We start from the raw sequence: 9,874 nt of genomic DNA, 5'->3' as shown, positions 1-9,874 counted from the left end.
GTCAAAGCCTATGTGTCCATTTGGACCGAGCTGCAGGCCTACATCAAGCAGCATCACACCACTGGGTTGAGCTGGAGCAAGACTGTGAGTCTCATTCTCGTGTGTTTAGTTTGTCCCACGTGGTTCAGAATATAAAGTTTCATTGTTTTTCTTTGACAGGGTCCCGTCGCTTCGGCCTCTGGTGGCGCTCCGGCTCCGCCTCCCCCCGGCCCTCCACCCCCCATGGACTTCGGGGAAAAGTCTTCAGGTGGAGACTCTGGAGCAGTCTCTCGCAATGCTCTCTTCGCCTCTCTCAACAAGGGAGCTGATATTACTAAAGGTATTACACGGATCCCTGACTTGATGTGGTACTAAAGTGGCTCCAGTAGAGCCACAAAACATTCAGTGGCACATTTATTGCAGTTTAAATGATGGAAGGATCATCGCTAAAACATTAAACCGTCCTTTTGATTGATTGGAAATGATGCAGATTGTTCCACTTGATGCACTGTAATGGGAGCATCAGTGTATGTGTAAAGGTCATTGCAGCCTTCACAGCAAAAAGGGCAAAGTTAGGGCTTGTTCCAAACGATACGGTCCTGTGGCCCTCATTTGTTCAAGTCCATGAGGCTCTAGGGCAGGGGTCGGCAACCTTTTTGCCATGAAGTGACAATGATAATTTGACACTTGACCGAAAAAAAAATACTATGGGGTCTATCAACTGTTCTAATTTAGATATAGAAACATGGCTTTCAAATGAAAGATTGGTATCAAAAAGCACAACTAGGTTCCTTACTCACGACGAAGACTTTACAGAACATCCATCAAGTGTTAGAGAGTATTCTTGGTTACTATGTGCAAAGGTTTTGTCCAATAATTAGAATCTGTTTTTCAGAATTAAGTAGGAAATTACTAGTCATCCAAGTCAGAAATTCCAATCCTAATGACAAAGATAAATTAATGATTTTAAGAAGAGGATCAATGACCTCTTGAAGAATCTCTTTCAGTAGTTTAGTTGGTAAAGGGTCTAAAATGCATGTTTTTGATTTAGATTTAAAGAGTTTAGACAATTCTTCCTCCCCTATAGTAACGAATGAATAGAATTTTTCCTCATGGACACTGCAGTGCACTGTCTGGTGCGATACTGTAAAATGATCAATCTTGCAAGTAAAGAAGTTAATAAAGTCATTACTGCTGTGCTGCTTGGAAACGTCTGGAGTTGAAGCTTTATTTCTTGTTTATTTAGCCACACTGTCAAATATGTACCTAGGGTTGTATTTGTTTTCTTTTTACAGGGTCGAAAAATAAGCAGATCTAGCAGTTAAGGCCTTTCTGTACGCAATTGTGCTCTTGTTTCCGCGAAGTGCGGAAAACCTATAGTCTAGTTTCTAGTATACGATATACTGTTCCCATCCCTGCCCATACAATCATTGTACTAAAAAAAATTGTCAACGGTTTATGAATGATCAGTGAAAACACAAATGTCCCTTGTTTGTCTATGAACATGGCTGAATTAAGAGGGGGAAGAAAAAAAAAGATTGAAAACCAAAAATCATAATAATAATAATGCAAAATAAAACAACAATTCAGGGTGTGGAATTTATTGAAGACTTGTCTTTAATATCCATATGTTTTTTAACTCCCTGTAAGGACTGAAGCATGTGTCTGATGACAAGAAGACCCACAAGAATCCTGCGCTCAAAGCCCAAACGGGTCCTTTGCCGACTGGACCCAAACCCGTCGCGTCTCGGCCCACGGCAGCTGCCAGCCCGGCCCGCACTCTTCCCCCAGTGCTGGAGCTCGACGGCAAGAAATGGAAAGTGGTGAGTGAGTCAGTATGCCTGTTATAGTCTGTGTATGCAGCTGAGACTATTTTTGGAAATGCCAGTTTGAAAGGTATTTTCCATCTCAGACTCAGCTGTTTATACAAAAAGATGCTAAAAAAATATGTAATGTGTTAGTGCTGAGATAAACTAAATATGTGAAGACATGACGCTGTATCCTCTCTTATAGGAAAACCAGGAAGGTGCCCAAGGCCTTGTGATCAGTGACACCGAACTGAAACAGGTGGTTTATGCCTTTAAGTGCAACAACAGCACTTTACAGGTGAAGGGGAAGATCAACTCCATTATTGTAGGTCTGTACGCACTACCAACAGTTCCTCCATTGTTCACATTGTACTGTACCATTTTACAGTGAGGTCTCATTTGTTCATAATAGATAATGTATCAACATGAACAAACACTTTTATTAACTAACATTAAAGGATAGTGCACCCAAAAATGAAAATTGTCATCATTTACTCCCCCTCAAGTTGTACCAAACCTAAATGATGACAGATTTTTAGTTATTAAAAATGTTTGTTCATGTTAGTTCACAGTGCATAACTAATGTTAACACATACTATGTTTGATTTTACAATTGTATTAGTAAATATTCAGTTTAAGATTAATAAATGCTGTTGAAGTATTGTTCACTGTTAGTTAATGTGGTAAGTAATGTTAAACAAATGAAATACAAGTGACAACTTGAAATGACAAGTTTGTTGTTTTCTCTGCAGATAACTGTAAGAAAATGGGTCTCGTCTTTGACGATGTTGTGGGTATTATTGAGGTGATCAACTGCAGGGATGTTAAGATCCAGGTGTGTATGTTTGTGCTTTATTACTCTCCTCTCCCTTTACATGTACAGAGTATCCACAGTGTTGTTAAAGTGTTACAGGGAGTTCAGAAACTGTGACACCGATATAGAGAATAACTCCCTTGAAAACTGTTCCCTAAGAAAAATTAAAATTGTCTTAAAAGTAATTCCCTTAAAGGGATAGTTCACCCAAAAATGAAAATTCTGTCAGTATTTACTCTCCCCCATGTTGTTCCAACCCCGCAAGACTTTCGTTCATCTTCGGATCACGAATTAAGATATTTGTGATTAAATCTGAGAGCTGGATCACTTGGATCATAGGCTTCTATGGGATTAAAACTTGTTCTCCGAAAAGTTATTAAAGACATTGTTAAAATAGTCCAAGTGACTACAGTGGCTCAATCTTACGTTTATCAAGCGACGAGAATACTTTTTCGTCTGCAAAAAACAAACAAAAATAACAACTTTATTTCAACTATTAATTTCCTTCTCTGTGGGCCCCGAGTCAGTTCAACATGAGGGCGAGTAATTACTGACAGAATTTTCATTTTTGGGTGAACTATCCTTTTAAACATCTACATATCTTGTAATTGAATGTAGTAGCATTGCCTGTTTTGTTTTGCATCTGCTCTTTATTCTGAGTCATTGTTCTTCTCTTGATTTCCAGGTTATGGGTAAAGTGCCAACCATCTCCATCAACAAGACAGATGGCTGCCATGTGTACCTGAGCAAAGACTCTCTGGCATGTGAAATCATCAGCGCTAAGAGCTCAGAGATGAACGTGCTGGTGCCCAACAAAGATGGAGAATATGTAAGCGAGGATATGAATTTGTTTATGAATTATAAACATTTCCTGACACTAGAGCTGTACAAATCATCACATTCATTTTTGTGATTTGTTTTTTGTTTGAAACATCCTTTGGCTAGTGTAACGGTATATGAACATGTTCTCATTCGTTCAAGTGCTTTTAAACCATTCAAACGCGGTAAGGCAATTCTGTACAGATGTGCTGTTTGTGAAACGGTTCTCTGTGAAACGCACATCCGACACACACGCATAAAGCCACCTCACCGTCAGCATGCCAGTACCGATTTGAGTTCTTTCACGTTTTATCGCGCTTGAACAGACAAAAACACAGTTATGTCAAAATGCCCGTTTTTGCAGAGATTCCTCATAAGCACAGTCATAAGGCAACGAAACCAAGCTTTAAACTAGTTAAAAATTCTCAGATGAACATCAAGATGGGGAGAAAATCGAGGTTACACTTTATTTTAAGGTGTCGTTGTTACAGTGTAATTATGTAATTAAAATAAAGTGTTACCAAAATCAGATCAGATCCGCGTTGTGCGTCAGGGCTTAAAGTGACTGCAGCCTAATAAACCTGAGGCAGTCTGTGTCATTGATGTTAATCAAAGAACAAAAGAAAAAGAGAAAATCACTCACTTGACTGAATAACTTTTGTAGCTTTAATAAGGATTAATCTGTATTTAATTTATACTGTTACTGTGCAGTTGTTAGTTTACATGTGATTGCTTTTAAGATTTTTAGGTATGTCTAACATTAATATTTGGGTAAGAAACGTACAGAAATTGATTAAAGCACTGTTTGCAATGTTGCATGGATCAAAAACAACCAAGTAAAAATCTGATCCAGCCCGACTGCTATATTACAGGCACAGTTCACTTGACTTAAAATATTGAAAATAAATGGTCTTTAGTGAAATAAATGTGAAATTATTACAATATAAAAATATATTTAACAAATATAATGTTATGTGCGATTAATTAGTCGACTGACGGCACTCATTTTTAATGTTTTCTCCATTTTCTTTCAAGACTGAGATCCCAGTCCCTGAACAGTTCAAAACCATATGGGATGGCAGCAAGCTGGTCACCACAGCAACCGAGATTGCCGGATAAAGGACCAACCTGTGCGAGAGACCGCCCCCATTGCAGTGTCCTTCCTGACTGACCAATGAGCTTAAACTACAAAGTAGAATGGAATGCCAACCAGGTCAACTTTCCTATCAGCCAATCACAGCGGCAATCACATCTTCCTTCAGCTAGTGACATGACTGCTTGCTTACCAGAAACACTTGCTCAGTCAATGGCAGGGCATCATTCTCCTCTATTCCATTGATTAAAACATTAGCACTTGAAATCGATTGCCAACAGTTGGGGTGTTTTTATGTTTTCTTTTTGTCTTGCAGCCATATAAAATAACACATGAATGGCCAACAAGAGGAATCAAGTTATTTTATCATAATTGTGTTTTGTATTTTTGATTTTTCCATTTTGCATTCTCTGGTCAGGGGGCGAGTATGGGGGGGGGTCACCGCGTTTTCTGTTTAACATGCAATTCAGATATGAAGCACACAAATGTCCCTCTTCCGACCACCAACAGACATTTACTGTAACATTTCTTAAAACAAAGCAAAAATTCCAAGGGATAATTAGAATTAAGGTTTTATTTCAAATCTTATTTAGAGGGTGAATTGGCATCTTGAGCAACTTGCAGAATCACAGTTATAATTTGAATCGTGTCATTGAAAAACTATAGTTGCTTTAGAAATTCTCTTTTCCCTCTTTATTTCATCTTGTATTCCAGAGCACATGCAACATTCCCTGTAATGTAAATAAATGAACATTCCATAGTTTGTGATGGAAAACATTTTGATGTCTTGAGTGTTTTTGGCACAAACTGGAGAGGAGGCAGAAAAGACACACAGGCTAATGTTTGGATGCTCATGTCACGGTCCGTGTCTGATATCTGATGACGATCTGCTGTACAGATACTGGCTTTACATGAATCGTGTCCCACCTCCTGCTCTCATCACATGCTTTATCTGGTTTAGACCTTAATTCAAACCTCTTAATCTTTACTTTCCATAATATTGAGGTCATGTGTATGGAATTTCTTTTGTCTTTTTGCTCTGAGAAATAGTACTGGAGAACAAACATCATTAAAACTGTTGCAATAAATAACGTCACTTTTTTCTGCGTCTTTGATGTACTTTATTGAATATAATAGGCAGATAACTTTTGAGGCAAAAGGGCAATTTGAAAATGTTAACAGAAAGGTGATATAGTGTTGAACAACCATCAAAGAAACAACCAATTTATGGTGTAGTTTAAAAAAATCTTACTGACCAGTGAGCGTATGTTTAATAAAGTAATATTCAGCAAGGATGCTTTAAATTAATCAAAAATAATGTTACAAAAATGTAAACAAAATAGTTTTCTAATGCAAATGTTCTTACCTAACGAAGTACTTAAACACGTGTCCTGATTTATCCAATCAGAAACTTTTCTCAAGCTAATAATTGTTTTGAAAGCATGTTTGATGCATAGTTTCCAAATACTTGGTAATGGAATTAAATAAATACATGGGCCACTGGGTTCGTAAGATTCAATGTTTTATTGTGTGAGAAATTAACTGAAAAGATTTACACAATTAGAAGCAAAAAATAATCGATATTTCATTTAAAAAAAATATTTGTTATTGAAGCAGTGAAATAAAAATCAGATCAGCGCAACAAAACAAGACAGGTTAATGTATCGGTATATGAGACAGTGTAAGACTGACAGTGGACAAAGTGCATTAACTGTCTCATTAGGAATAAAAGCGTGTCACTGTGTTTAGTTTAGCGTATGTAGGGCAGTAATTGCTCATTAAACCACTCTCGAGTGAACTGTAGGTGATCTCCATCAGAGGCGAGGAACACAAGCTTTCCTGCAGAATCCATCTCTGCCAACCCCAGGCGATCCTGACGATACAAAACAACGGTAGATAAATCCATATATATATATATATACACTTAATAAGGGAAAATGTTCAGTTAATAATTGGTGCACCGTGCTTTCGAAACTGGATTCATGAAGCTTCGAAACCTTTACGAATCATTTGTTTCGAAACAATGATTCGTAGCGCGCAAAGTCGCCTATGATTTCAAGTCGGGGCGATTATCCCTGTGGGGGGTTTTATGTTTTATAAATGTATAGGCATTTTGGCACATTTGTAAACTATTTAATAGCGTTTTAGCCTCTTGTTGGACTGATTAATCAAGCTCTCCATAAAACAAGACATATAAATAATAAAAAAATAATAAAATAACACATATTATACAGACACTTCGTATTCAATTGCATTAGATGACTTGTTAATTGCATTTAATAGATCACACTTTCAATAATAAATTTGCATTTGATTTGTAAACGGTGTTTTTTATGCATGTCTTGCATTTACACTGTTTTGACCAGCAGACGTCACCAGCGTGCGACGTTTTGAGTGCTTACAAACAGTGATTCATTTTGCGAAGCAAAGTTTTCAAAAGTTCGTTTCTCACATCACTATGTTTAATGATTTGGGGATGTGGTAACAGTATCAAAGGAATAAATAAATAGCAATATTATGTAGGATATAAAGTATTTAAAAATAAAATTAAAAATGTGGATTAAATGTAGATAATTAACGAGAGGAAAAAGACAAGCATGTTTACCTCTGTATATATTGCACTTTCTTGCAGCGTTTCCAGCTCTTTACCTTGACCAGCTTTATAGAACCCAAACCACTGATGACGAAAATTCAGTTAGTACGAGATTTTAATTCATTGATAAAATAGAGATTTAAAATAAACTGTTGATGTACCTCAGAATCCACAGGATCAACCATAGTGTCCTGCAGGAACTTTACCATGACAAACTTATTCAGAGACATGAGATTCTTCTTGTAGGTCTCGTTCACCACCTGACAGAAATATCAATCATTCACACCACACAGACAAATAAATCTATTTTATAGTAATTTCTCCTTCGTCCTCAGACTTACCCGCTCCTGATTGATGTCAGCAAGGAAGAGACTGTACTTTTTATACAAGTCATCATTGAGGGGATCGTGCCAGTACTGTGCCTGCACCAAGCTAACATAAAATCACAATCAATATGCTTGACTAGACAATCACATAAAAAATGAATCATAAGGCAGCAGCGCTAAGTGTAAATAGCAACAAAATGTATTTTGTTTGCACTTAAGTTAGATTATATCTTTTACTTAGTGCAAATAGTGGCAGATAATATTTGCACCTCAGTGTATTGCAGTATATTATAAAACAGTATGCAATAACAACATATATGATCATATTGATTGAAATCATAAAAGCTGAAAAATATTTCTTTTGTAATTTTGACATTGGTGGGCGGAGTTCATGTAAATAGCCTCTGTCAACAAGGCGGCATATTTGCTCTTTTTGTAAATAGACACTTGGAAACAATGATCAGTTTAGAGTAGCATGAAATGGTCTGTTGAGAAGCCCATAACCAAGCACACACTGTTTTTGAATCGCATCTGTGTAGGCTCCTGAGTTCAGCTTCTTGCGAATCCAGTCACAGATATGAGAGCTTTCACCAGGACAATGAGGAAGACCAAATACTCCTGTGATTAACAGAAAAGAGGAAGAGAGAACCACGTGTCAGACGAAAACAGGAAATTAAAAAAAGCTGTGTGACTCATTTGAACTTTATATTCAGTCCTGGTGAGCATAAGAGACTTTATGCTCTTTTTTAACAGTAGTTGGAGACTTTAACATTCTAAACAGTAGTGTGTGTAATTTTAAATGTTGCAATAGATTGTGACTGCAAATATTATAAAATTATATTTCAAGTAACTTTATTCCAACTCCATTATTTAAAACAGTTGCATATCATGAAGCAACATAATCAAAACAAGGTAGTTATGCCACATTGTTCCTGTAAACTGCTAACCACTTTTAGGAAGTAATTCTTTTTTTAGAAAGTAAATCACCACAGCGTGAGCAAAGTACATCTGTCACATTACCTTGATGCTGCCCACCGACCGAGATCAGGTTCTTCATCGGGGGATCAGGACAGCGCTGAGCAACTGCTCGCCTTACGAAAGACAGAGAGGTAAACGACACGATTACACTTCCGATAATCCTCTGCATGAATAGATTTGTATAGTAACCACTCACAGAAACTGTGACCCTTGGGAGAAGCCCATTGCATTGTAGCCTCCCTTCAGTTTAGGGTCCTGGGACAGCTGATCACAAACGAAAGACACCTGCTCATTGACATCCATGAAGAAGCCATTTTCAGTGTCCTGTGAAACAACGAAACAAAATCAGACACTTTTATTCAAAAAAACAACAACAACGGCATTGACAAGAATGGAGGGTGTCGACCTGCTTTACCTGTACAACAGACTTGCCAATCATCAGGGAAAGCACATAAATTCCTGGGACTTCCTCTTCCACCATCTTCTTCATCGCACCCATGCTCAGTGGATTGCAACAACTGTCTCCTGCAAAACACAGTGATAATTACCAATTATCGCAGTAAATGCAGTAGGTAATTTGTGTTTAGGTCATTTCACACAAAAAAAGTGCCTTTTACATAGATCATGACCCTAAAAGGTATTTATTAGAATAACAAATATCTTATTCTCACCAAGGCTTTATTAGAATACAGTAAAAATAGTAATATCCTGAAATATTATTTCAATTTTAAATAGCCGTTTTCTATTTGAATATCTATATTTGAATATAATTTATTCCTGTCATCAAATCTGAATTTTCAGCATCATTACCCTCAGAAATCATTCTAATATGCTGATTTGCTGCTCAAGAAACATTCATCGTTATTATCAATGTTGAATAAGTTGTGCTGCTTAATATTTTAGGGGGAAACTGTGATAACTGTTATTACTGTTAACACATATTATATATTTACTACCTTTCAGATTAGATACGATTAATCGATTTGACAGCACTAAAAATGATATACTCTATTTTAAAATGTATATATAAATTGCATATTTCAAAAAGTTGGTGTAAGTTTTTAGTTGCTAAGTCACTCTGTACACAAAGGCCTTTTTGTGGAGTGACACTACATTACCAAAATGATTCCCGTTATTCAATGACTCAGGCCTATTATTCACCCGCAGGTTTAATTGATGTGATGTGATGTGATGTAAAGTGTCTCACCCATGCCATGCCATATGACCAGAGGAACAGAGGCATTAGATCCGCACGATGAGCCGCACAGCAGCAACACACACACAGAAACAGCGACGAGGCGAAGCTCCATAGAGAACCTCATTCTTCAATGTCAGTCTGAAGATTCAGCACATTTATATTCTTTAACAGAATACGCTTACAGGAAGGGAAAGCACTAAACAAGGAAGTGAATAACACTTTATCGTTTCGTTTCTTTAATATGTGCGAATATACAACCGGAAGGC

The 9,874-nt window shown here is 37.1% G+C and overlaps 2 protein-coding genes across 4 annotated transcripts in view; one reads left to right on the top strand and one right to left on the bottom strand.

Moving 5' to 3' along the window:
• cap1 (CAP, adenylate cyclase-associated protein 1 (yeast)) overlaps positions 1-5,615 on the top strand; it is a 12,964-nt gene extending 7,349 nt beyond the window's left edge. The window contains exons 7-13 of the mRNA XM_077195843.1: positions 1-84; positions 160-319; positions 1,630-1,802; positions 1,993-2,116; positions 2,540-2,622; positions 3,287-3,430; positions 4,456-5,615. The exon at positions 1-84 is cut by the window's left edge and continues 22 nt beyond it. Coding sequence (XP_077051958.1) covers positions 1-84; positions 160-319; positions 1,630-1,802; positions 1,993-2,116; positions 2,540-2,622; positions 3,287-3,430; positions 4,456-4,539 — 852 coding nt within the window. The 3' untranslated portion in view covers positions 4,540-5,615. The remainder of the gene's footprint in view (positions 85-159; positions 320-1,629; positions 1,803-1,992; positions 2,117-2,539; positions 2,623-3,286; positions 3,431-4,455) is intronic.
• ppt1 (palmitoyl-protein thioesterase 1 (ceroid-lipofuscinosis, neuronal 1, infantile)) overlaps positions 1-9,874 on the bottom strand; it is a 356,601-nt gene that overhangs the window by 346,459 nt on the left and 268 nt on the right. For 2 of the 3 annotated variants that reach the window (XM_077195847.1, XM_077195848.1), the window contains exons 2-10: positions 9,618-9,746; positions 8,826-8,935; positions 8,607-8,734; positions 8,453-8,523; positions 7,948-8,050; positions 7,448-7,538; positions 7,268-7,366; positions 7,119-7,190; positions 6,019-6,386 (exon numbers count right to left, since the gene is read on the bottom strand). In XM_077195847.1, the coding sequence (XP_077051962.1) occupies positions 6,264-6,386; positions 7,119-7,190; positions 7,268-7,366; positions 7,448-7,538; positions 7,948-8,050; positions 8,453-8,523; positions 8,607-8,734; positions 8,826-8,935; positions 9,618-9,732 (912 nt within the window). In that variant the 5' untranslated portion in view covers positions 9,733-9,746 and the 3' untranslated portion in view covers positions 6,019-6,263. Of the gene's footprint in view, positions 1-6,018; positions 6,387-7,118; positions 7,191-7,267; positions 7,367-7,447; positions 7,539-7,947; positions 8,051-8,452; positions 8,524-8,606; positions 8,735-8,825; positions 8,936-9,617; positions 9,747-9,874 lie in introns of those variants that run through there. The other variant, XR_013190413.1, reaches the window with a different exon arrangement.

The sequence above is a fragment of the Siphateles boraxobius genome, unplaced genomic scaffold, assembly GCF_051911475.1.
Source record: "Siphateles boraxobius isolate OS27281-9 unplaced genomic scaffold, OSU_SipBor_1 35, whole genome shotgun sequence".
Taxonomy (NCBI): Eukaryota; Metazoa; Chordata; class Actinopteri; order Cypriniformes; family Leuciscidae; genus Siphateles; species Siphateles boraxobius.
The sequence above is the reverse complement of the archived record's forward strand: the minus strand, read 5'-3'. Positions and strand labels throughout refer to the sequence as shown.